Genomic DNA, 27460 nt, shown 5'->3' with positions numbered 1-27460 from the left:
ACTGAATGCTTGTGTTAAGCAATGATATTGAAGCTTTTTAATCCTGTGCAACAGAGTAACTATAGAATTTCTCAAATAACTGAACACTAGGAAAACAACCTTCGAGGTTTTTTGGGGTGTTTTTTTTTTTGGAATAAGATGGTTGTTTTGTGCTCTTTTCAGATTGATGGAGAACACTAAACATTCCATGTTTCTACCTGCAGCAGTAATGTTACATTATATTGCATATATAGGTAGTATATTGCATATATCAGGGAGTTTCATTGGCAGTTGTACTGGGATTTGACTGAGATGGAGTTAATTTTTCCCACAGCAGCCTTCATGGAGCTGTGCTTGTATTTGTAAGTGGAGATGTGTTGATAACACACTAGCATTTTGGCTACTGCTGAGCAACACTAGCACGGCATCAAGGTGGCTCTCCAACATTTTCCCCTCACCAGAAGACAGGGGGACAAGATCTTGGGAGGGGACAGAGCCAGGCCAGCTGACCCAAACTGACCAAAGGGATATTCCATGCCATATGGTGACTGCTCAGCAAGAAAAGCTGGCAGAAAGGAGGAGGTGGGCGGCACTGATTAGAGCGTTTCTCTTCTGGAGCTTCTGCTCCATATACCAAAACCCTACTTCCAAGGAAGTGACTGGACATTGCCTGCTGATAGGAAGTAGAGAATAAATCTTTTGTCATCCTTTGCTACTAAACTGCTTTTATCTTGACCTGTGAGTTTTTTCCATCTTATTTTCCCCTTCCCAGTCCTGGTGAGGAGGAGAATGGTAGAGTGCCCTGGTGGGTATCTGCCATGCACCCAGGGTCAAACCACCAGAGCAATGTGTCTGACAAACATTGTGTCCCTTCAGGATTTTTCTGTAAAAGAGACTTCTGGAACAGAAGAAGCCTTTGAAGCTGGAGAGGTTGCAACACCAAGATCAAAAGTACCAACTTATAAGGACTATCTGTACCTCTTTAGAAGTCTACTGAGCTGTGACACAATGAAGGTAAAGCATAGTTAACATGGAAATACAAAATGAAATGGAAAATGCAGCACGATCCTGAGTCTTGTCATATAGCTGCTTTTCTAACTTCAGACTTTTTCCAAATGTCATGCTCTAGAAGGGTTGTTTTCTGGTTTTAGTTGGATTTTATGGCTGATAAATTAATTTAAAAAGTGATTAATTTATGCTTTCATAGCTGAGAAACATCTAAAACTGGATTCTCAGGATCATGTAGATGTTAGTTTGTAAGTTAAAGAAATAATTTTCATTTGTGTTTTGAAATATAAACATTTTTGTCCTGCAAAGGAATGTGTTTTTGAAGATGCAAACTTCCTTACTGAAAAGGCACAACTGCAATCCCTAAGTCGTGTCCTGTATGATGAACTTATAAAATCTGTTTTGAAGATCATTGAGAAATTGGACCTGACTGTTCAGAAACTGGATATTAGTGAACAGGTGAGACCTGAGGACCTATCCATTAACTCCTGCTGTTGTAAGGGAACCAAAATCATATCCCTTGTTTTGTTTTCATTGTGCCTAGTGTCTTGAAGTGACATTTATGCTAGATAAAATGTTTTTCTTAATATCTCTGAATGTTGCATTGCAGTGTTAGGAGATGGAAACATCAGAATCAATAGAAGTTCACATCTGTTTACCTGTTACTTTACACTTTCTACTCTGGAATCTACTGTTTTTCATTTTTCGACTGGCTTTCTACTTAGAAGCAGGCATCTCTTATTGTTCCTTTCAATGACTGATGTGTCAACTGTTAGTCCTTCATCTCTCAGAGTACCTAGTAACAGCTAGAAAAAGACAGACTGTTAATGTGGCAAAAAAAATGTGTAAAGGCTTTCTGTGTTGTCACAGATCTAGTGTTCTTTCTTCACATTTATTTTCAGGATGGAAATGCAGATGACAGTGCTTTGGTTGGGCCTTCTTCTGACCCTGCTTCAAACCTTCAGCCAACGAAGCCAATAGATTTTATTGCCTTTATAAATCTAGTGGAATTCTGCAGGTATTTATATGTTTTTATGTAATTTGAAAGTTACAAAGTGGTTGGAAGAAGTTTGAGGTGAAATGTGTTTAAGATGCTTGTTTCTGAGTTAGTTTGATAGATCATATTTCAAAATGCACAAGATGATTAGGAAGGAGACAAGAAGGGTTTTTCAGACACCTGGGCCATAGGTAAACACATAAAAGATCATCAGCTCAGGTTTTTTAAAAGAATACAAGAGACATCCATTAGCATTCACTTTCATTATTTGGGAGTAGTTGTCATTCATTATATGTTATAACTTCTAGTATTATCCTGACCATGTATCCTAAATACTTCAGAGACCAGAGATGCAGTCTTCACAGACCAGTCAGGGGCATTATGTGAAAGGTACAGCATTAGTTGCCTGTGGATATCCAGTAATAGAATGTGATATATGAGGATGTGTGTTTGTTTAAATTCAATAATGAGATATAATAAATAATAAATGGCCTTGCCCTCTAAAACAAAATTAAAATCTTCTTGTGCTTGACTCAGAATGCAGCATGCATTTATTCTCTGTCTGTCTGATGCTCTGTTGCAGCAATATTTCTTTCTTGTACTGAGATGAAAGTTTTTTTAAAATAAAATATGGTATTTGATTACTTTTTTCCTTTTTTTCCTCCTGTCTTTTCTGTGAACTGGTTTTAGAGAGTTACTGCCAGAGAAACATGTGGAATACTTTCACCCTTGGGTATATTCTTTTGGTTATGAGCTTATTGTACATTCAACAAGACTACCTCTTATTAGTGGATTCTACAAGCTGCTCTCAGTTACAATGAAAATTGCCAAGAGGATAAAATACTTTGAGGTGAGATCTTTTATCCAATGGAGGGGTAACATGTGCCATTCTTAATGTGTAGTATTTTATTCCCTATGGAAGATAGTTCATTGAAACTGTTACTGGGTTGTTTCAAATGTTTATAGCTTCCTGTGCCTCCAGAATTGGAAGCACATTAATAGTCAAAATTTAGACTAGATGCCCAGCTTCTAGAGACACCATCCATGTGTAATCACAGAATCTCCAAATTGTTAGGGTTGGAAGGGACCTCTGGAATTCATCCAGTTCAACCTCTCTGCCAAGGTAGTGTCTCCTAGAGCAGGTGGCACAGACCTCATCAGGGTGGCTTTGGAATGTCTTAGAGAGGGAGAGGCCATGACCTCCCTGAGCAGCCTGTTCCAAAATCCTGAGCTGGGTGAACAGAGAGATGGGAGGTACCTTTGCAGTGCAGGTGGTATAAAAGATAATTTGGATAGAAACAATCTAACCAGAACGGTAGAGTCATGTATGGGTTAATGACTCAACTTCTGGAGTGTATTCCTGCTCTGATTTCCACAGGGAATATGATGTCCCAGTGGTAGGTGCAGTTGCTGTGGTTTGGAAGCTATTGGACTAAAACATGTGGGTGTGTAGCCCAACACAGAGCCCAGAGCTGTCCCTGCCACTGCTGCTGATGGCACCAATGAAGCACATTTGGGAACTCATTGGTGTAGATGCTTGTACTGTGGACACTGTTGTGAATTGTTTTCTTGTTACATCATCATTCTTGCCACCAGGACATCCACTGTTAGGGAAGTTTGGGTTTTTATGATTTGTTGTGTGAGCAGAGAAAATTGAACCATTGAAAAACTGCTTTGCAGACATATATCTCTTGTTTATTTGCTTAATATTTAATATATTCCAAAAAGCTGACCCTCAGCAAACCATATTAATGTTAATTTCTAACCTCTGAAAGATCAAATATATTTCAGATATATTTCAAGTTTTCACTGACACCACTTCTGTATTGAACAGTATGATGTATGTATTCTGAGTTGAACTTGTGGTTCATACATGTACTATGTGCTTTTTAATGGTATTGACTTGTGGTTTCTGTTTGGTAGGGTGTCAGCCCCAGGAGCCTCAGAAGGTGTCCTGAAGACCCAGAAAAGAGCTCTTGCTTTGCACTGTTTGTAAAGTTTGGAAAAGAGGTAAGGAATGTTGCTCCCTTACTTTCTTAGGCTGAACAAAAAATATGTGATTCAATCAAAACTTTATCTTTTGAGAAATCTTACATACACAGTAGAGGTATTCTTGCTTTTTGAGCTGTGCAAGATAGTGACATTTTAAGATCCTTTCTGGTCAGTTTTTTCAATGTCAGAAGAGGTGTATTGGTCACCAGTTCATATACAATTGAGAAATAACAGTATAAATACTTCTGGTAACTGTTTGCAGATGAATGAGATTCCAATATTGGTTTGGGCTTGTTTATTTTACATGGGTATTGATACAATTAAGTCAAGATTTCAAAATGTTTATGTTTGTTCCTGTTCTTGTTCTTCTTCTATTTATCTCCATTTTAGGTTGCAGCAAAAATGAAGCAGTATAAAGATGAATTGTTGGCATCTTGTCTGATTTTTTTGCTGTCTTTACCACATGACATCATCATGCTTGATATCAAAGCATATATTCCTGCACTGCAGGTGAGTCAAAGTGATGTACAGCTAACACTTTTTTTCCCTAAGATACATACAAACATTCTGTAGAAAAGTCAGTATTAACATAACTATTAAGCTCTCTATGGTCTTCAGTGAGATAGAATGCAAACTACTTGAATCTTTGGATAAAAAGTAAATTGTTGGAATTTGCTTTTCCACTAAGCAGAATTTCTTATTGCCTGTGTTGAAATACAAAAATATCTCCTGTCCTGATCTTGAGTGAGATGCTAAACAGAAAAAGTTACTGGAAAGGGAGATGTACACTAAATGCTTTTAAATTTGTCTCTTTTACCATAAAGTAACACTAGTGAATAAATGTGAAAGGCTGATAGTTTTGTATTTGACATTTAGAATGCATTTAAGCTGGGCCTTAGCTGTACCCCAATGGCTGATCTGGGCCTGGATGCTTTGGAAGACTGGTCAGCTCACATCCCCAGACATATGATGCAGCCCTATTACAAGGATGTCCTGCCTCTTCTTGATGGTTATTTGAAAAGCTCTACATCTACAGGTACATACATGCAAAAAATTGCTAGTCTTAAGGAAGAGGAAAATTATTTTTTTAATAAAGATCTGGACATGCCATACTTTTTATTTATATTGTACACTTTCTGTGTTTGGAACAACATAATTTCCCTTACATCCTAAAATGCACTTTTTTCTTAAAATAGGATTTACTTGCTTTGGCCAACCAATCAGTAATTGTTGCCATTTTATTTATTATTTCTGTGTGATATGTCCTTTTTTTGCTTAAATTAGCTTAGTTTTACTAAGAGAAAGTTATTTATTATTTTCCTCAATAAAGATCTTAAGTGAAAGAATAATTGTCACATTTTAAAAATAAAAATGGGCAAAATAAGAGTGTTTTTGTTTTTTTTAAACGAAACTACAAGTAGCTGCATGAGATGCTGGTACAATCAACTGGTGTTGATATGCTGGTTTTTTTGTTCATCAGTTGAATCCCAGAATAACTGGGAAGTAAGGAAACTTTCTCAAGCAGCCCAGAAAGGACGTACTAAAGTTGTGATACAGCGTATAAGAAAAGCAAAGACATTGTCAGTGGTAAGAACCTTCTTTCTTTTTAAGAGTTAAATGTTAATCCTTTCTTCCCACTGCTTCTTTTCCTTTCTTGCATGCATACTTTTTTTTGCTTTTTTTAATGTGGGCTAGTTCTACCTGAGATGAGTTTAATGAATTCCATTCTTCAGTGTGGCTTGACAAGCTGTTACATCAGCACAGCTGGAAAGATGTCATATTCTAGGGTGAGGATGGGAATTAAGCAGGGAAGGGAGACTGAAGAAATCCTGTAAGTCAGTATCACTGCTAGACTGATACATTATGGCAACAAAAATTTGACTCCCAACACCCAAAATCAGTCCCAGCTTAGCAGCTTTGTAGTAGGCAATACAGTTTTGTGAATGTTTAGGCATTTGGGGGATTTTTAATTGTCTTGTGGATAGGCTTACAGTCTTTAGAGGCCAATATGTATTACTTTGTCCAGTGGCCTCTCAAATGTAAGTGTAGTTTTATTTGTATATTCTACTACACAAACTAACTTGAAATAAACCTCTTTTTAGATGTGACATTACTCCTATATACAGAACTCTTTCCAGCCTGGTTGTCTTTAAACATGATGCTCCTGGAGTGAGTCCAGTGGAGAGCTACAAAGATGATTAGAGTACTGTAGCATCTCTTATGAGGAAAGGCTAAGGGGTCACAGCCTATTTAACCTGGAGAAGTGAAGACTGGGAGGAGACCTCATCAATATCTATCAGTATCTGAAGGGAGGGTGTCAGGAGGATGGAGCCAGGCTCTTCTCAGTGGTGCCAAGCAATAGGACAAGAGGCAATGGGCAGAAACTAAGGCACAGGAAGTTACATCTAATATGAGGAAGAACTTCTTTAGTGTGCACTGACCAAGCACTGGGACAGATTTCTCAGAGAAATTGCAGAGTCACTCTCACTGGAGATATTGCAGAACTGTCTGGATGCAATGCTGTGCCTGTGCTCTAGGATGACCCTGCTTGAGAAGGGAGTTTAGACCAGTTGACCTGCAGCAGCCCCTTCCAACCTTGGTCATTCTGTGATTCTGTGAAACAAAATTAGTTAATTTTGTATCCCGTACAGGCTGCTTCTGAAAATCAGTTTCCTGAGAGAGGCACTGTTGATTCTGGAGAAAGGAGGCTCAGGGGAGACTTTATTGCTCTTCACAACTGAAAGGAGCTTGTAGCCAGGTGGGGGTTGGTCTCCCAGGTAACAAGTGACAGGACAAGAGGAAATGGTCTCAGATTGTGCCAGAGGAGGTTTAGATTGGATATTTGGAAAAATATCTTCATTAAAGAGGTTGTTAAGCATTGGAGCAGGCTACACAGGTAAGTGGTACAATCACCATCCCTGAAGTGTTCAAAAGCATATGGGTGTGGCACTTGAGGACATGGTTTAGTGATGAGTTTGGCAGTGCTGAGTTAATGGTTGGACTTGATGACTTCAGAAGTCTTTTCTAATCACAATGATCCTGTGATTCTATGTAGGTACAGGATCTAAGCTTTAAGTTCTGGAATTAAAGCAAATGAAAAGAACAATTTTTGCTTCAGATTTGTCTCTGCACTGTTATGTCATTCTGTAGGTATGTTACCTGTGGTAATAAAATTTTACTTGAGAAATGGTAATTGAAAGCTCACACAGTGGAATGAAAATGCTTTCCAGTCTTGGCCTCTTCTGTTTACTAAACCAAAGCTCTTCCCTTGTTTGATGCAATTCTTCTCCTCATGGTTCCATTTCACCTTCTTCATCTGTATTTAATAAGAGCCATAAGACCTTCATTTACTCTGTAAACCAAATGACTTCTCTATAGAAGTAACTGTTCTTTCACTAATATTAATTTGTTGAATTATTTAGGATAATAGTCCCTCCTTGGAAGCAGTAAGGACTAGAGTAGCACGCCTTCTTGGATCTTTGGGAGGGCAGATTAACCACAACTTAATTACAGGTGAGTATCCTGTCAAAAATATTTATATGCCTCTGCTGTCTCTTTTGAAAGTAGATTTTATTAAGGCCTCAACATCACTTTCATATACCTGGTTTTTGTTGCTTTCGTTTAAGCAAAATTACTTTTGTTCAGTTCTGGAGTTCAGTAGAGCAAAATATTCACCAATTTAATATGGAGTGGGGAAAGTGATTAGGAAACTACAGGTGAAAGTAAAAAACTATGCATCTGAGTATATGGTTTTATTTATTCTACCCTTCATCCTCTGGCTGCAAAGCCATTATAAAACTTGGCTCCAATTTGTAGCTCCTTAGTACTTATTTCTACCTCTACTACAGTTCTCAGTATTTAAGAGCTGCAGTCATGAATTGTGTAAATCTCAGCAAGCTTACTTTTTCATTTGTGAGTTTAAGTTACATCATGCCTTTAGTATGTGTGAGTACTAGAGTTCCATTTGGGTGCTCCTCAAAAAAAAGACATTTTCTCCCTTTCTCTGTCCAGTCCATGAACAAGCTTTATAATTTACATATTAAATATCATACAGTCTAATAAAAATGGAAACCATAGTGTAAGTACCTGCCCATGAGATTCAAGGGATGAATCAGCACAAAATTTAGTTAATCTAAAAATTAATGTAGTGTTATGCATTTTTTCCCTTTCTTTGCATGCTTATGTTTGTTTTTTCTGCCTTTACAATCAATTTTCTTTCTGCCAAGTACTTCTCTGTTAGTTACTCAAAAATAATGGGGGAAAGTAGCCTTATTCTCTAAAAATTAAATACAAAATGTGGTCAGATTTTGTTAAATATGATTTTAATATGGGAATATAGGGAGAGAAGGGAGTAAGTGCACCAGTTTTCTTTGGAGGAGATAGCTATAAATGGCTATAAATGTAGCCATTTTCTGTGCAATTGCAGGAGTCAGTATTTGGATCTTCTTGTCTGATTGACTTTCAAGAATTTCCTGTAACATTAGAAAAAAATGCTTTACATTGGATGTCTTAAGAAGTATTTTAAATCAAGCATGATTTGATGTCTTCTGGATTTATTTGTCTCCAAACTTAACGTATATTGGTACAGGAGACTGCTGTAACTGTCACCTGAAACGTTGGCTACATTTTTTTCAGTAGTTTCTAAAGCATTAACATTGCATGGCAATCTAACTGAAGTTGGAAGGTTACAGATTTTTTTTGACTGAACTAAGTAAATACTTGCTTTATGTATATTGTATTAAGCTTGTTTTCATCTTTCAAATGCATCAGCTACCTCTGCAGAAGAGATGATGAAGAAATGTGTATCCTGGGACACTGAGAAGCGCCTGAGCTTTGCTGTACCGTTCGCAGATATGAAGCCTGTCATCTACTTGGACTTATTTTTGCCTCATGTGACTGAGCTGGCTCTATCTGCAAGTGACAGGCAAACAAAAGTATTGCTTTTTTTCTACATCTTGTGTTATGCTAGCTGATAAAATCACATGAAATAATGTCTTCCTTGTTACTACAGACCTGTTTTAATTAATTCATAGGCAGTAGTGTGCTTCTTTGGTGCCTTTTCATGATTACACTATTCTAAGTGTTTAGAAGCTAAAAAGCAGAAGTTGTGTAAGCTCTGTCAGACAGCATTGTGCTTGATTTAAAATAAAAATGCATATTTTAAACTAGTGGATCTTTTTAAACTAGTGTTGTTTGACCTCCTTCTCATGCCCAGCCTATGAACTTGTGGGCTCAGTCCAGCAGAACACTTAAGCAGATATTTTGGTGCTGTGCTGGATTGGGATGTTGATACCCAAAGAGTCCAGACTGGAAGTATCCTTGAAAACACTATGGGTGACTTTTCTGATAGTGATCTTTTTCCAGCTGATATGTGACTGCCCATGACAGAGACTAAAACATTAGGAAAAACACCAGTTAGGAGGTGTGTCAATTACTTCCATGGTAATTCATGATCTGTTCCTAGATGGTGATTTACCATAGGTATGATTTCTCAAGTACCCCCTTTCATGTGACTCATTCTCTCCTGCCCACAATTTTGTCTTCTCTGTGAAAGTAATGGATGCATAACCAAAGGGATTTTTAAATTTCAGGTTGCAGCATGTGAGCTGCTACATGGCATAGTCACATACATGTTGGGGAAAGCCTCTCAGATGCCAGAAGGATGTCAGGGTCCCCCACCTATGTACCATCTACATAAGCGAGTATTTCCAGTGCTGCTTCGTCTTGCTTGTGACATAGACCAGGTAAGCAAATTCATCTATACAAATTTTAGCTTGTTCAAGTACCTTTGAATGTGGGAATTAATAGTTTGATTTAGATGTTTTCCTAACATGTTGGGTTTTTTTCCCCCAAATGAAGAGTATTTTGTAGGCTGAAATTCTATTCTAGGGATGGATCCATCTGGATTTTGTGAGTGGGTTTGAAACCTTTTCAAATACTCATTTTAAATACCTCTGTAATGTAGTCTAGTTCAGAGTAGCTCAGAGAAGTGTACAAGAGAGATTCAGGTTTCATGGTTCACTCAGGGAGTTTGTGGCAGTAACCCTCTTTATCACCACATTTAATTTCTGTTGTCTTTCAGTAAGAAGTTAATTGGAGGTGAAGTTGATTGTTTTAATATTGAGTGTGTGCAAAGCTACACTCATAGGAAAGGCATTTAGGAGAGAATTTGTAGCTGCCTCTTTGATACTTACAGATGACATATTTCATTCAAACATTTGAACTTGATATTTCTCCTCCTTTGCACAAAACAGAACAGACACATAGGTTCATCTCCACAGAAATTACAGGTTTTTGTGCCTTTTGAGACTGTTGCTTGGACCCTGGCATCTGTATCTACTGTGAGATCAAAGGGATTTTGTGTTCTTTTAAAATAGACAGCAGTCTGTGTTACCAGTTCAGGTGATACCTCTTTTGCTGGTGTGTGGCTGAACAGAAACCATAGGTAAATGATGTCTGGATTGGTACAAGGCACAGGCACTGCAGTTGAAGCATGTGTATGCATAAATAAGTGTGTTTAGTGTTTCTTCCCTTCATGCATGACATGTATGTTTCTTCCCTTCATGTATGACAATAATCAATCAGATTGATTTACTGATAGAATTGTTGAAATCTGGGAAGTTAGATTAATGTTAAAAATAGACTTTTAGATCTAAATATGGATTAAGAAACAAACATCCCTGTTTCCCTGATTGTATATTAGCACATGAGTCTGGCATGCCATGTTCTTTGTCTCAAAGGATATTACTGAAAGTAAGCTTGGAGGTCATGGAGACTGGCTGAATAGAAAGCATCTAACCCATTTTAATTGTCTTGGATTTTTTGATCCTTGATATAGGAATGTAATATGAAATTAGTTATTCATTTTGTAGACCCCTTTTCAAAGTACAGGTTTTTAATCTTACATATTAATAGCAAAGTAGCATAGATATGTATTAATGTTTGCTGTTTTCAGGTAGCACGACAGTTGTATGAGCCTTTGGTCATGCAGCTCATTCACTGGTTTACCAACAACAAAAAATTTGAGAGTCAAGATACAGTGGCATTCCTGGAAGCTATCCTGGTAGGTCATAAGTCTTTCCTCTCTTTTCTCTGTGCCATATGACTTTATTTTTAACTAGCATCATTTTACTGCTGAAGCAACCATGAACACATGAACAGACAGAATGGCCCCTTAACTATTTGAAAGAAAGAAAATGGTTAGTTTATTTATTTATTTTCTAGTAGCCATTTAATATTTCTTAACTGAGATTTGGATGATGAATTTCTCTTTCTTTGGCATTCCCAAAATGCAGGTATATCATCTTCAGATAAATGAAACACTCTTTATCATCATTATGAGTTAGGAACAACTGAAGCCCATTCACCATTCATCCCCTGAATGCCTTTGTTGTGTCCTTAATTTTTCTCTAAGTATCTTTTCCTTCACCAGGTGCAAAAATTTTGCATTTAAAACTAGCATTTGCACTGAACAGAAGTGTTTGGAGGCAAGGTAGGTCAAGAGGATTGGAGTACTTTTTTTAATAAAAGTCAGTGTTGTCCCACCACTTCTTACACAGAGGAAGCCCACCCATCAGAAAATGAAGTGACTTAGACAAGATTCCTACACTGATGGCTGAGACAGGAATAGAAATCCAGATCTTTGAGCTATAATTCAGCACTGTGAGGGCTGAAAGTTCTGCCCTTCCTTTGGACAGTAGCAATTTGAATTTTGTTAATTTCTGGTAAACTGTGAGTACAGTTTTTTAATTTGCAAATAGTGCAATGTAGATAAGCTGCTATAATACTGCACAGAGCCAATGGCAGGGGGTTTTCTCATTCTTGAGATGAAATAACCTTGTGTAATTTCAGAGTGGCATAGTGGATCCAGTTGACAGCACTTTGAGGGATTTCTGTGGTCAGTGCATACGAGAATTCTTGAAATGGTCTATCAAGCAGACAACACCACGACAGCAGGAGGAAAGCCCAGCAAACACCAAGTCTCTTTTTAAACGGTTGTACAGCCTTGCTCTTCACCCCAGTGCTTTCAAGAGGCTGGGTGCAGCACTTGCTTTTAACAGTATCTACAGAGAATTTAGGTGAGCAAGCAGAGCTTGAAACAGTAACTAACTTGGCCTAAAGGTTCAGTGGGATAAAAAGAGTTACAGCTCAAATAGTCATCCGCTGACGCTCATTCTACTAATGTATATGATAGCTGTAACATTCAGTTACTCAGCTTATATTTAATAATAATTTTGTTGTTTGGGCTTTGTCTGTGTGAAATGTATAAAAATAAATAGTAATCACAAGTTTATAAGAAGTTTTTTGTGCCTTTTCAGGATGCTCAGCAAATTTCACTGTCTGATTGAAACAGCGCAGGTTGTGCTGTTTTTTAAACTGGTTTAGATGCACTTTTTTTGTGCAAACATCTTTTGCAGTCTATCTCTACAGTATTTAATTTGGTAGTTTTTAATTAGGATTTTACATTTAGTGCTTCTTCTACTCATGTTTCTCATAGAATGTTTTCCTATTTGTTTAAGGGAAGAAAATTCTCTGGTGGAGCAGTTTGTATTTGAAGCGCTGGTTGTTTTTCTGGAAAGCCTGGCTTTAGCCCATGCAGATGAGAAGTCATTAGGTGAGCTATAGTTAATTTAACTGTAGAACGAAGAAAATAGATCCTTGTGGAATCTTGGGTTAACAAAGAAAAACTTTAACGGTAAGAAAAGTACGTTTTCTTACTTCTGCAACAAAGGAAGAATTATTTTTCATTATCAGTAGAAAGGTCATTTGATATCTAGTTAGGAACTCTTTGAATCAATTCCTTGCAGTGTATAAAGGTGGAATATTTTGAGCCTAGGAGAAAGAACCTTTTAATTTACGATGATTTACAGTTTTGTAATAACACTAAAAATGATGGTGGTGCTTCAGATTTGAGTTGTAGTTTTGCAGTTACATGGTGTAAAAAATGTAGCTTGGTGAAAATCAGTCTATTCTTCTATAACAAATAAATGCTCCAAAAATTGTCATTTTGATAGATTCTATGGAATATTTCCACTCTTTTGTGATACCTTTTCCTCATTGTCTTGTCATTCTTTACGGCAGTATGTAGTTGTGTGAAGAGCCTGTGACGTCTTTCACAGTATTAATGATTCTTCAGTAAATCTACTTTTCTCTCTCTTTCTTTTTCATGCTTTTTTATCAATTAATAGTAATTAGATTAGAAAGCCAAAAGTTGGTGTAACAAAACTTAATTTCTTTCTGAGGAAGAGTTCAGGACATGGTAGAAGTGTGCCCAGAAGAATTACTCAGATGGGAAAATGTCATAGTTTCTCTAAGCATGATCACGAAAAGTAGAAGGCACAGTTATATACCAAAGGCCTCAGGCTTAGCTCAGGCCAGGTTGGCCTGTCTGGTGTTTTGTGATTTCATTCTGAACCTTTGAAGAACTTAATGTAGAAGCACAGCGTAGTGGAGCTGGATCATCTGTATAAGTCTCTTGCACCATGTCTACAGTGCTATCTCAATTCATTTAACCTAATTACTGGCATTTTTTTAGAGATGTCAATTCTGTCTCTCCAACAGGTACTGCCCAGCAGTGCTGTGATGCTATTAATCACCTGAAGCGCATAATCAAGCATAAAGCACCTTCTCTGAACAAGGAAGGAAAACGGCGGGTACCACGGTCGGCTATTTGCATTTGTTTCCATATTGCATTTTAATAAACTTGACCAGTAGTTCCCTTAAATGCTTGGCATTCTGAATGAGGATTTCATCCTGTGACAATTGCTGATACAGACCTCCTGATGTTGTCTGTTGAACCACTGGTGGGAAAACACTGGACATAATATGAGAGGAGCATGACTCTATTCCAGTATGGTGAACTTGATTTAGTTTAGCAAAAAGAGGCAGAAGAGGCATGTTTCCCTCACAGCAATGCATATTATAACATTAGCACTGGTGCTACAAAACTCCCCCAAAGCCTTTCTTACTGTTCTTAAATGTCACCAGAAGCAGGGCAAGCTGCAACAGGATGATCAGCAGTTAAAGAAGGGAAGCAAAAAAGGTAAAAGATGCAAAAATGGATTCAGTATGAGGATGGATGAAGCTCTGAGTCACCTAGCTGACCCTGATTTGATCAGAAGGTTGGACTAGAGACCTCCTTAGTTGCCTTTTTACCAAAATTATCATGTGATCTTAAAGAAACTGACAAGTGGAGTTTAGATTTGGGTCACTGGTGTGGCATTTGATAAGTTATGAGATAAAGTGATTATGGGGATGGAGAAAAACTGTTGAGGCTTATTTAAACTTCATTCACAGTTTTTCCTCTGTGAGTTTACAAAGAGAAGGAAAGATAGCTGCTTCTACATTTAAAATTGTTTTCCACAAGGACTATGCCAAGTAGAGTGAGGAGAAGGGAAAGCAGTGCCAGACATGATGGTGGAAGAGCTATTTCAGGTAGTGCAGATGGATGGTGGTTCAATAGATAAAAGGGATTCATAGTGCTCATGGAACATTTTGATTGTTTTCGACTAAGAGACTATTATTGCTTCTTGGTAGATGGCAAGAGGAACTGTTAACCCCTAATATTTTTGTGCAGGGGATTCCCAGCTACTAAGCCTGTGTGTCTTCAGGACATTGTAATGTGGCTCTTAGTGCAGTGTGGACGACCTCAGACAGAGTGCCGGCATAAAGCCATGGAGCTCTTCTATGAATTTGTTCCTTTGTTACCAGGTATTTTAAGTCACAGTGCACTGTTATCTTTGCTTTCTATATTCTGTGCATACCTTCCCTCTGTGTTTTCTATGCAAGGTAGTAATTACAAGTAAATATCTGTTCACTCAGCATTGTTAAATAGAAACAGAGTTGTTGCTTATATTGCAAATTTGGTACTGTGAGAACCTCAGAGTTTGAGGGATGTTTTTGGGCACAGAAGAGGCTTTTATTGCAGACTTACTTCCAGGCCCAAAATTGCTGTTGTGTATCCAGCTAAAAAAAGTTAAATTTGTTGATGGGGGGAACTATGAATGTCTTAAAAATTGACCTCTTCCTTATAGAAGGAAGAGAAATATGGGAATTTTAGGAATGTGACCGAGGCTAAACCAGAATCAATACCTTCTCTGCTAGAAGACCCAGTTTAAATCACAAAGTTGTTAGTTCATTGGCCTCTAGTTCCTTGCTAGTTTGAAATGCATTTTCCCTAGAAAATTTATATTTCTTTTTCTATTTCTGTCAGGAAACAAGTCTCCATCTTCTTGGCTGGCTGATACTCTAAAAAACAGGGGTGTTTCTTTCCTCATTAACAAATTTGAAGGAGGTGGCACCGATGCCCAAAGATCTGGGATCCTTTCTCAGCCAACTCTCTGTGGCATGCAGGAACCCTTCAGTTTGCAGGCTGTCATGCAGTGGATGGACATGTTTTTAGCAGCACTGGATTGCTACAATACATTCTTTGAGCTGCAGATGATCAAACCTGATAAAGTACTGGGTGAGTGATTAACTGTTGTATTAGGTTCATTTGTGTGTGTTACACAAAGCTCACCCAAGGTGAGTTCTTAACTTGGAATTTAAATTCTTTTCTCAAATGTAGAATAGACGGTTTTACAAACTCTCCCAAAGTTTTCCAATGACAGTTGTAATGGGATGGGGGTTTTTTATGAAGTACTGTGTGTCTTAAAATGTTTCCTTTTAGCCATAGAAATAAATCTTTGCATTTCTGAGTCATCCACTTACCAGCATCTCTTTTTACTTTATCTCATCTTCAAAAATTATTCTGTACAGCTAATTTCCCACTGCACAGAAAAGCAATAGGTTTTTATAATTTTTTTCTTGAAATCCTTCTAAAGCTTTTTACCTGCTGTTTATTAATATCTGGAGGAAGTTATCTGAAAACAATGAAAGAAAGTATCTTTTCACTTCAAGTCCCATATATGTTACCTTTCTTCATTTCCTGATGCATCAACTACATCGGGTCTAAAAGCTGCATTTGAATTTTGGTCAGGTAAAATAACAACACCTTGTGTAGCCACTGGGTGTCCCAAAAGGTTTTTATTTCAATCATTCTTGCAAGCTTAAACAAAGTGCTTTTGTTCAGCGATAGTACAGATTCATGGTCTTGTACAAGTTTCAGTTGGTCTGTCTGTCAGTGTTAGATGTGTCTTGATTTAAAACAATATGTTGGAAGAAACTAGCATAGGGCTAAGTCATTCAAAACTAGGGATTTAAAATTTTTTATCCATTTTATTACATAAGCCTAAATCATCATCATTGTTAATAAGTGCTTCTAGTGGTTAGTTTCTGGAGTGATCATGAAGTACAATGCTGTCCTGCTATTCTATTGTCCAGAATGGTAATATTTAGAACAAGCAGAGAGCTTTCAGAAAACACTGGTGTGAGATGTTCCTCTTTCTGTTTGTCATCTCAGTTTGTCTGTTTTCTTCCAAGCATGAAACAATAAACATTTCAACTTCATGTAATTCTTCCTAGGTATAAATGAAGGTTCCTTGTTCTTGAAGGCTGTGCAGTTCTTCCTGGACACTATTGCTTTGCATGATATCCACGCAGCAGAGCAGTGCTTTGATAGCAGTTCCAAAGGCAGCATGTTCAGTCCTCAGGAAAGGGACAAGTACAACTACAGCAAGTGCACCATTATAGTCCGGATCTTGGAGTTTGTCACTGTCATCCTGGAAATGTGCCAGCAGGATTTCTGGAAGGTAGGCTCTGAAATCTGTAGTGGATAAAAGATACAAATTTTATATGTAGTTACATATACATGTTCTGTATATGGAGTACTTGCAATGCATATTTCCTCTATGATTTCCTCTATGATGGCATTAAATGTGTGGAGGTGGTAGCTGCTTGAAAGGCAGAAAGAATAGACACAATCTGCCTTTCTTGAATTCAGTATAGATATTTAGGTTTCTCTATTTGTCTCTCTATTGGTCTATTTGATGCAATATAAGCCATATTTAACTATATAAAGTATAATACTTAAGAGTCTCTTAGGAAAATTTACACCTCCAGGTTTAGGTCTGAGACTGTGATTGTCTCGTCAGCGAATTTCTAATAGTATGTACAGATATGTACATCGGGATTTGCAGTTGTATAGACTGAAACAGGCCTATGTGGTTTAAAAGATCTAAGTTGCAGTTTGGTGGGATAGCATATATCCCATATCTATGTTTATAGATACCTCATTTCTCTGCATTGGCCTAAGTGATTGAAAGTTTGACATTTCAGTAGAGAAAATCAGCAAGAATAGGGACTGTTTCATGTTTGGTTTCATTTGAGATAGGATTAATGATAAGTTATTAAGAACTAAATAGAGAAATCTGAATGAATTTTTCACGTTTTTATGTTTAATTTTTTTTTCTTTCTAGCTGCTTGAGAAGGAACTGCTAAATGCCAGCTTTATAGAGCTTGTGGTGATGACAGTGTGTGATCCATCACACATAGGCTTTAACACAGCTGATGTGCAAGTCATGAAAAACCTCCCAGATATCTCAGTAAGACTCATGAAAGCTCTGATGAAATCTCCCTATCAGGAATCTTTGGAATTGTGCATAAAAAAAAGAATCACACCGCAGAGGTAAGTAGGGGTTTTCGGGCTTTCTGGTAAGCATGAGTCCAGAACAAACCCTCACCATGGAAAGTAAATAATGTTGTCTGTGGGTGCACTAATGTAACGTTATTGCTTCTCTTTCCTCTCTAGCCTTGAAGACCTTTGTTCTGTTGATCTGTTTAATTCAGAGGCACGTTTGGATCCAGTTAGGTTTGATGCTGTCCTTTCTGCCTGTAAGCAGCTCCAGAAATCTGGCCTGCTTCATTCTGTTCTTCATGGTCAGGTAATTATTAATACAGAAGATAAGAGTAAACATTTGTACATTGTAAAGAGCTTTTCCTGTGTAAAACACCAGGATAAAAACAGAGAACAGATCAGATGTTGTTTAAAATGAGATCAACAGTGAAGAGCTAGTGTTGAATGGGATCAAAAATAAATGTTTGATGGTTAATCTACAAATCTGAGTAGCACAATATTGAGACTTGAACAACCTTTATAATTATGTTAGTCTTTCTGTGGTTGGCTCCAGACTCTGAAAATCAGAATGTAGATTCTCTAACTTCCTTTAAGTGTGCTTCACAAAACTGAAAGCTCAAAAATTCAGGATTAACTATCCTATAAAGGAGGCATTTTTAAACAATTTTTACACAGAGACTATTCAAAGCGATGAGGGCAATTAGAAAAGGAATATTTCCTGACTGATCAGAAGCAGTGTAGTGGGTCTGAGTTGCAGGAAAACAGAATAGAGACCCCTGAAGTGTAAGGATGTAGACTATATTACTCAAATTCCTTCCACTAAGTTTCTGATTGTAGTAAATCTCTACTTTGGGCAGTTGAAGGAACAGGTTGTGCAACAGCCACAAAGACTGAGAATTTGTGAATGAGGCTGTAACAGGGCTGAACAAAGCTAACAAGTAACAAAATACTTAATTTCTGTGTGCTATCCATTCTCTGTATCAACAAAATCTAGACCTGTGGTTGCCTTATATTGATAATCAAGGAGCTACATGGTTTACCATTTGTGTCACTCCCATCCTGACTCAGATATTCCTTTTACTTCTGTAGTCAAGTAAGCCTGAAAAGGTGGAGGAGGATCAGAATATTTGGAACAGTGTCAAGTTACTTTTAGTTTGTTCTGAACTTTGTACACAATAGGGTTGTCTCATTTAAAATCTCATCCCTGAGTTAGAAAGGTGTCTTGTCATGGTATAGTTGCATTGCTTTATAAGGAAATTATCTGAAATTCAAGTGTTTTAATTAACTATACAGATGGATTGGAAGCCTTTTTTCAGCTTTTATTGATTGTCACTTCTTTGTTGGTTTCCATAGGACGAAAGGTCTCATTTCTCAGTTGGCTCCAAGCTTCTTTCAGTTGTTTATAAAGGCATTGCACCTGGGCGTGAAAGGATCTCTCTTCCATGCTTAGACATCAGCAGGAAGCGATTAGCTGACAGTCTTCTGCAGCTGGCCTTTGCAATTGATGAGCAGGTAGGGTGTGGTTCTCCAGTTACAATCTTTAAAATAAAATAAACAAAATTTAAAAGTTTGGGGTGGGAGCTTGGAAAAAAAATCTTGTGCTTTTCTAAGAAATTTCAAAGTGAAATGTGATGTCCTTGAAATAACTCTTCTCTCTATGCATTGATTTTCAGTGTGAGGAGCTAGTAAGTCTGCTGTTGAACACAGTAGTGTTATCTGTGCCACTGTCCAGAGCATCACAGAACCAACTGATGAATTTCTCTCATGGACAGTATTTCTACAGCCTGTTCTCAGAAACCATCAATCAACATCTACTGAAAAACCTGGATATGATCATAGTCCATCTTATGAAATCATCTGTCAGCAATCCTCAAATGGTATTGGTCTTACTCTTTAAAAGGACAAAATCAAAAGAGAATATTAGAAGTAACAATTGTATTATTGTTTTTAGAGGTGGAGTAGAGGAAAAAGTGCATTGGGTTGACTTTCAGACAGCAGTGCATTGATAGTTTTTCGTTTAAGTTTCAGGGTTTTTTTTGTCTTGACCTGCTGCTGCTACCATCATGATCTCCGGCAACCTGCCATTACACTGTGATCTCAGATCAAACTGAGTGGAAAGTGCTTACCTATTACCTATCCTGAGATCTATGTATTTCAGGATGTCTTTGCATAGTACTTCAGATAAAAAATGTCCTTTCAAAGGAGGAACCCATTTACTGTGCTTTGCTTTTCCTTGCAGAATGGTCCCAGAGCATGTGACTTGGATTTGTTTTGCATAAAACTAGACCGAAACACAAGCTCCAACTACTAATGGGTATTTAGTCCACAGGACTAGGGTAGAGTTAGATCAGAGTATTAGAAAGAGAGACATACAGACAAACAACCCTCCTGAGCTGAATTAAATATGAGATACTTTGTCATGTACTCAGTCTCAGCACTGCTTGTTTGGCTGAACAGAGTTCTTCCTGTTTGTCTACAGCACTTACAGAACTCAGTGCCATGAAGGAAACAGAACTGAAAGTCTTCTTTCAGTGCTTCTGACAAACAGAAGGGTCAAAAAGATCACAAGTCTGCTTTTTCTTTTGATTAAAAATATGCTCAGCAAAGTAGAATCATCCTTTAAAAATAATTGACGCATTTATAATCTAAAATGTTATGCTTAGATGTGCTGCATCCAAGTAGTAGTTTGAAAGACTTGCAGCATCAATTTTGGTGATACCAAAAATTGTTTAGTTAGACTTTAGAGGAATGTGTATGTTTTAATAACCTGTTTCTGGTGAGGATTATCTAGTGTTTCCTGTGATGAGCATGCTGCAATACTTTAATTCTTTTAAGTTTATCTGATAGATGATAGTGAGTACTTATTTTTGAAGAAAAGAGATTTCAAACATACTTAGTTCACACGTGCTATGCAAGGGTTGTTTTTCTGTTCAAAATGGATGTGAATAAATTAGAACATGTGTGCTATTTTTCAACTTCACACTAACTAAAATTATCAAGTATTGATCTTTAGTCTGGATTATCATTTATTTCTCCATGTATACACAAAAGGCATCAGAAGTAATTGCTGCATTGTACTCTGAAACAGGAGTAAATTGGAGAAATTGGAGAGATGTCTTTTTTTTTTTTTGAGAAGGATGGGTTTTTAATTTCCTGCAGAGACCTTTCCTCTACATCCTTTTGAGATATAGATCTAGCATTGATTTGTGATGCTTCTTTTTTATGAGTGCCCATACCACTGATGCCATTCTATCATCATTTCATTTGGGGTGCAAGAATCTTACCTGTTGCTTTTCCTTCCAGGTGGGGAGCATTTTGAATGGCATGTTAGATCAGAGCTTTAGGGACCGTGCTGTGCGCAAGCAGCAGGGAGCAAAACTGGTGACAGCTGTACTAAGAAACTGGGAGAAACTGGATGGCTGGTGGGCCAAAGGTTCATCTGCTGAGAGCAAAATGGCACTCCTGACCCTGCTGGCAAAAGTTCTGCAGGTATGTACTGCTTTGTAAACTTCAGGTAACCTTTCTGGTTCTGTTGGGATTGCATTGTGTTTTCAAGAAATGCTGTTCAGGTCAAATGTTTTGTGTTTGGGGAGAAAAAAAGGGAAAAGTTGGGCCTTGTTAGAATCTGGGTGTTTTTATTAGCAAAGCACAGAAAAATTTGAGGCAGGTGGAAATTACTAGGTATTGCTCTTCTTCCCTCCTAACACCTTTTTTTATTTTTTCAATTGTTCTCATGTTTTAGGTGCCTGTTTTCCTTTTGGAGAGCAGGTACAAGTACAGAGAGTGAGCTCTGAGTAGTCTCTGGTAATGTTCTTTGTCAAGTTGGCATTCAGAAAGTTACAGTGGAGTTCTGCCCATGTTAACAAACTGCAGAATTATCTTTACTTTACACACTTAATTTCTGTGACACTGAGATTATGGTCTGGGGTTTTTTTCTCTATTTTGAAAACATCATTTTCTACTTATCCTTTTGGGATTTTTGTAGGAACTTGTAAAAAGTAGTTGTACGCAAATACACTCAAAGATCAACAGTTGAGCATAATTTTAATTAATTATAATTAATTATTTTAAACTTGAATTGTTTTAAAGGTATACGTTAGTATGCAGAAGGTGAATTGTATTGCTGAATTAGCTGGCACTGAAATGGCCGGTAGGAAATTTGGCTTTCGGAAGGAGATTAATATTTTTTTCAATTGAAGAATCCCAACATGATTTTGTTTGTACTGTGTAGAAGCTTTTATAGTTCTTTAAAAACCAAAATCACTCTGTATGTGCTTTCTGTTAATTCAGTGTATTTTTGGAAATAAATAATTCTATAGCTCAAGGGTTTTTTTTACACCTTAATACAAATCTCTTTAACTACTTTAAAAAACCCCAAACTAATTTTTCATTTCTTTTGTCTTTCCAGATAGACTCTTCAGTTTCCTTCAATACCAATCACGAAGCATTTACAGCTGTTTTTAATACCTATACCAGTCTACTTACTGATCAGAATTTAGGCTTAAATCTTAAGGTAAACTGCTCACTTCAACAGCTTCCCTACCATCCCCAGTTTACAATGTTAGTTGCTCATGGAATTCTGTTGTTTGGCTTAATTTTTATCACAGACTTCTGGGTTTTTATTCTTCTGTTCAACATCCTAGAACTTGTAAATTATCCTTTTTGTTCTTCAGACAGAAGACACTATCACAGATGCCAAGCTTTGTTTTAAGGTGTTTTTTTTTCCCTTGCTCAGAAGAAAGGAATGTAAATTTTAGGGGAAAAAATTAGCATCAATTGCAAGTTGTTGGGAACTCCCAGGTGTTCATTTGAGAAATGACAGCTAAACAGGCTTTTAGCAAGGAGTGGGCATTTCCTACGGGTCAAATGATGAACACTTGTCATGATCTTTACATCCATATCTGTGCATTAGTACTGGTACTAATGGAGTAGCTGCTGTATGCAGCTTGGTCAGGAGAGGGAGATAAAGTACTGCAGACTGAAAGTGAGAGTTATAAAAGATGCTGGTTGGACTAGAGTAATAAAAAATTTTGTACTCATGGAAGTTTTGTGTAGTTGTTTCTCAACCAGCCTGCCTTTAATTAGGCAAAGTTTTGTACTTTCCTGTGTGTTCAAAATAAATAAAGTTTGGGATTTTGCTTTAGCTACAAGGTGATGCATGAAATCAATGACTTGTGTGAGAATGAATGCTTGCTTAAAAGAACAATGAGATATTATTCATAGCCATGTCAGCCATAATTAGCTTTCTCTCACTCAGCAGTGACATGAGAGTTAAAAGCTGTTTTCTGATCTAGAAGCTGGAAAGAAAAGCAGCTACATAACATATTTTTATTAGTACACTGAGCCATTGAATCAATAAGAACAGCCACTGCTGCTGTTTTGTGGTCCTATTCAGCTGACTTCATAGTTAGGGAATAACTTCTTTTTTAGTGTGTAACTATCTTTTTTATGTTTGTTGTTTTGTTTTTTTTTCTTCAGGGCCAAGCAGTGATAATTCTCCCATTCTTCACTAATTTGACAGGAGAAAAGCTTAATGACCTTAAGAATGCTCTGGATCAACTTGTAGCTTTCAATTTTCCCATGAGGTCTGATGAGTTTCCCAAAGGAACCTTGAAGCACAATAACTATGTAGACTGCACTAAGAAGGTCAGTATTTTTAATGAATACATAATTAGAAGCCAAAGTGAACTGTGTCTGGAAACTGTTTCATAGGATCTGGAATTAAAGAGAGAGATTTTTGGTTCACATGAGGAGATCAGCTTTTGTGTTTCTGGTTTATGTCTTTATACAGAAATTGAATCTACAGAAGCACATTAAATAAGCCCATACTTCTGTGCATCTGATCAGTATTAAAAAATAATTGCATCATTAGATTGAATTATTTGATCCACTGTGGCTTTTCATGTGACGTGTTGCTGCTTCTTCAGTTTTTAGATGCATTAGAATTGTCTCAGAGTCCAATGTTGTTGCAACTGATGACAGAAATCCTCTGTAGGGACCACAGGCATTTCATGGAGGACTTATTTCAAGCCAGCTTCAAAAGAATTTCCAGAAGGTGGGTTTAGTCCACTGGATTTTGTGCTTGTTCTCATTGAATTTTTGCTAAAGCAAATGTGCTTCTTGTATTTTATTGTCCTTATAATAGTAATGATTTACACTATAAAGTTTTATGTCATAGTTTTAATTCAGATTTTGCTTTTGTCATTACATTTTCTAAGTATTTACAAAGTGTGAACAAGTAACATCAGTTTCCAGATTACACTTCCAGTGCCTGTGCAAATTTGGAAAGCCTTCTGTAAATAAGCTTGTTCTGAGATAATCCAGTTGAAAATAGTACTTGTTTGTTGTATATTTGCTATCCCTATATAACCACATGATCACTTAAGTTGATAGTAAGTTAATTTGTTCAACCTCTTTGAAAATACAACAATGCACTTATTTAATTGAATAATTCCAAGGTGGTAAATTGTAGACTCAAACATGCTCTGTCCACAGAAGAGGCATTCAGTATCTCTTCCAAAACCAACATTCCAATTTTTGATAGGCTGTTGAGTAGTGACTATAGTGGAGCATGTAGCTTCCTGGACAAAGTCATTTACCTTATGACCGTATCCCATTTTTGAAATTTTTGCTATAATAAAATTATTCAGAATAGCAGATCATCTAGTACTGGAACACTTGATAGCCACAGGGGTTTTTTTTCCTTTGGTTTGCCTACATCTCTCACATATACTGGATAATTATTTTTTTAGGTTGTTTAGTAAAAAGGAACCGAGAAATGTTTGCTTTAGGATTAAATTATTAAAGATACACAAACAAGTTTGCCATCTCTTGCAGGCTAAGAAGCAGAGGTGGGCTTTTTTGAGGGCTGCATAATATTTGGTAGTTCAGCCAAGATTTTGCATGTCTTGTAGGATAACCCTAAGAGGGCATGAATGCAGTCATTAAAAAATCTAAATGTCCTAAGGGTGTGAGACATAAGTGAAGTCTGGTGAAAGAGTTTCCATCTTGAGATTTCCATCTTGTTTAGGAGCCCCACTGACAAGCAAGTGCTACTGTTGGACACTGTTCACAAAATGTTCCGAAGTGAGGAACTTCTTTCAAATGCTGCTCGCCAAGCCTTTGTGGATCGATCCCTTCTCACTCTCCTGTGGCACTGCAGCTTGGATGCACTGAGAGTGTTCTTTGGCAAGATTATAGTAGAGGCTATGGATACACTTAATTCCAGGTTTACAAAGGTATGAATTACTTTTATTTTTTATTTAGGGTTAGGGAAGTCTAAGGAATTGTTGATGTTGGTATGTATTTTGCTGAGCTTTGAATGAAGCACTGATAAAAAACTGTTTGATTTCTAGTTTTCTGTATCCTGGAACAGTTATAGAATTTGATTATTACTGATAAACTTTTATTTATTCCCCAACACACTGTTCCTTTGGAGTTAATGCTTGTCTGCATATCTACTGTGGATAAAAATTGAAGTTGGAATATTATATGTATATATCTGAAGGGGTTTGTCAAAAGCAAAAGCCCATTGTAACTTTGAAATATAAAAGCTGTGTAAAATTGTAGCCTGTTACTACATTGTGGGAGAGGTTTTCAACCTCCATAATGGAAGCTCTGAAATTAAGTACATTGCTTCTAGAGAAAGAAACACACACACCTGTAGTCATTGCAAAGATTCTTCAGCAAGGGATTAGGAGCACAGATCTTCCTTTCTTTAGTTACAGCCTTTCTTCCAATTTAAGAGTACAAAAAAGATCATTGCAGGCATGATCTGTTGCCAGTCAAGGTTTCTTCTCTTGCTATAGTTCTTCAGTCCCATGGTTTTGCTGGTGCATGTTCACAGGCAGCAGGACGAGCAAGATGCTGAAATCACCAAAGTTTAGTTATAGCTACTGAAACAAAATGCTAAAACCATGATCTATGTAGAGTCAGCCACACCATGTTTCTTTTGCTGTAAATGTTGGCACCAAAATGAGGTGTATAAAGAAACTCATGAATGACACCAAGGATGATGGCAGTGTGTGTTTTGCTTTCATGTGTCATGAGGCTGAGCTGTCACTTGGTACTCTGCTTATTTTCCTCCAGTATCCTTATAATAATTTAGGCCAGTTGTAGTAAAGAGGGCTCACCAGACAAGCATGGGTCGACCAGTTTTAGTAACTGCACTACACAGGAACTCAGAATCTGTCAATCTTTTATTATCATCAGCTCTTCTATTTTAGAAGGTAGAAGTAAGCTGAAGGCTGTCTAAGAAATTTAAAGTAACTGTGGGACTATTTAGAAAGGACAAGAGTCAGGAAATTTCCTTCTGAGATTCTGCTTCTTTGTTTCTAGTCCCATGAACACACTTTTGATACACAAGTTACCAAGAAAATGGGGTATTACAAGCTGCTAGAGGTGATGTATGTGCGTCTTTCAAAAGAGGAAGTTTACTCCAAGGATTCTAAAATTAACCAAGCTTACCGTGGCGCCGTGAGTGTAGAAGGGAATGAACTTACCAAGACATTAATAAAGTAAGACCTTTGTTTATTTTATTTACTTTGTATTTCTGATTAGGATTTGACCAGATGTGCTTTTTTACGTAGGCCATATGAAGCAAAAGATGGTAAATATAATCTCTTACATAGCTTTTGATTTTAAATTCAAATCTTGAGTTTGATAGAATTATCTGTAGTGTAAACTACAATCCTGTGTTAGAATAACCTTTGCCACCTGCTTTTGTACTTTTTTTTTATTTGTTAAGCTTGTACATTTATTTTAACTTTTCAGGATGATTCTTAGCCTTTAATTTGTGTTTTCACAACTTCAGTTTCAGTATACTCACACTTCTATGTGGAGTATGGCTCTGTATTGCAAAATTGGTATTTATATGACTGATGAGAAGATGGGATTGATTTTTATTTACATTTCATAATAGAGCAGCACACCCAGTAGGAGTAATTGGCTTGATCATCATTACAAAGGGGGACAAAAGAGAAATACTGAATATATATGTTAATTCGTATTGTTTGGTTTGTTTAATATTCAGAGAAAAAAATAAGATGCCTGAATTGCTGTTTGTTTTGTTTTGATTTTTGTTTTACAATACTATGTCCTATGAGGACTTCAAATAATTTCTTGGCTATGATTTGCAGATCTATAACTGGCTTTGTGCCAAAGACCTTTAAAAATCACATCTCAACTATTTTCTTCAGCTAATCCATAAAATACCTTAGCATGCATGTCCAGTCATAATTTTTTGGCAAAGGACCATGAGAGAAGTGTATTTATACATCAAAATAAAAATTAATCTTATCTGAACATAACCTGTCATCACATTTCTGACATTAAGGACTCCTGTCTAAATACTTGGGGAGGTTTTCTTTGTCATTGCTGAATGGTTCCATTTTGGTTCCATCTACCTGCAGGATACTTGAACAAGTCTGAGGTGGTTTAATTGCATATTGCTTCCTTGAAATTCTCTTGGTCTCTGATTGGAGCCCTTCTTGTACTGCTTAATGAAAGATTTCTGATGGTGTTTTCTTGCCTGTTTGTGTTTAAGGTCATGCTATGATGCATTTACAGAAAACATGGCAGGAGAGAGTCAGCTGCTGGAGAAGAGGAGACAGTATCACTGTGCAGCATATAACTGTGCTATTGCTGTCATCAGCTGTGTCTTCACTGAAAGTAAATTTTATCAAGGCTTTCTTTTTTCAGAAAAATCAGAAAAGGTGAGAAGCTTTTGTTGCTGTTAGAAGGCTTCCAGAGCATCAGACACAAAGTGATTTCACCTGATGGCAATAAATCAAAGAATGAAACCTGAATGACATGCAATTATACTAACAAACTACCCAGTGAGGCAATAGAAGGAGTGGTAGCTGATGAAAGTTTTACCAGCTGTTTGGGAATGGGTGAAGTAGTGATGCTGTTTTCCTTCCACTCCCAATCAATTTTCTAAAATAGGAAAAAAAAGCCCCTATTGTTTAACT

At 37.1% G+C, this 27460-nt stretch overlaps 1 protein-coding gene across 1 annotated transcript in view; it reads left to right on the top strand.

The window, feature by feature from the left end:
- PRKDC (protein kinase, DNA-activated, catalytic subunit) overlaps positions 1 to 27460 on the top strand; it is an 82893-nt gene that overhangs the window by 12001 nt on the left and 43432 nt on the right. Inside the window, exons 15-43 of the mRNA XM_054637612.2 lie at positions 856 to 993; positions 1297 to 1446; positions 1890 to 2005; positions 2675 to 2834; positions 3908 to 3994; positions 4367 to 4486; positions 4853 to 5012; positions 5457 to 5563; positions 7399 to 7489; positions 8747 to 8910; positions 9568 to 9720; positions 10932 to 11039; positions 11828 to 12054; positions 12496 to 12590; positions 13538 to 13637; positions 14553 to 14686; positions 15189 to 15440; positions 16439 to 16665; positions 17332 to 17540; positions 17664 to 17796; positions 18843 to 19001; positions 19163 to 19366; positions 20793 to 20978; positions 21898 to 22002; positions 22968 to 23135; positions 23417 to 23544; positions 24520 to 24727; positions 25827 to 26005; positions 27034 to 27202. Coding sequence (XP_054493587.2) covers positions 856 to 993; positions 1297 to 1446; positions 1890 to 2005; positions 2675 to 2834; positions 3908 to 3994; positions 4367 to 4486; positions 4853 to 5012; positions 5457 to 5563; positions 7399 to 7489; positions 8747 to 8910; positions 9568 to 9720; positions 10932 to 11039; positions 11828 to 12054; positions 12496 to 12590; positions 13538 to 13637; positions 14553 to 14686; positions 15189 to 15440; positions 16439 to 16665; positions 17332 to 17540; positions 17664 to 17796; positions 18843 to 19001; positions 19163 to 19366; positions 20793 to 20978; positions 21898 to 22002; positions 22968 to 23135; positions 23417 to 23544; positions 24520 to 24727; positions 25827 to 26005; positions 27034 to 27202 — 4437 coding nt within the window. The remainder of the gene's footprint in view (positions 1 to 855; positions 994 to 1296; positions 1447 to 1889; positions 2006 to 2674; positions 2835 to 3907; positions 3995 to 4366; positions 4487 to 4852; positions 5013 to 5456; positions 5564 to 7398; positions 7490 to 8746; positions 8911 to 9567; positions 9721 to 10931; positions 11040 to 11827; positions 12055 to 12495; positions 12591 to 13537; positions 13638 to 14552; positions 14687 to 15188; positions 15441 to 16438; positions 16666 to 17331; positions 17541 to 17663; positions 17797 to 18842; positions 19002 to 19162; positions 19367 to 20792; positions 20979 to 21897; positions 22003 to 22967; positions 23136 to 23416; positions 23545 to 24519; positions 24728 to 25826; positions 26006 to 27033; positions 27203 to 27460) is intronic.

This window comes from Agelaius phoeniceus, chromosome 1, assembly GCF_051311805.1.
Source record: "Agelaius phoeniceus isolate bAgePho1 chromosome 1, bAgePho1.hap1, whole genome shotgun sequence".
NCBI classification, from domain to species: domain Eukaryota; kingdom Metazoa; phylum Chordata; class Aves; order Passeriformes; family Icteridae; genus Agelaius; species Agelaius phoeniceus.
The sequence above is the reverse complement of the archived record's forward strand: the minus strand, read 5'-3'. Positions and strand labels throughout refer to the sequence as shown.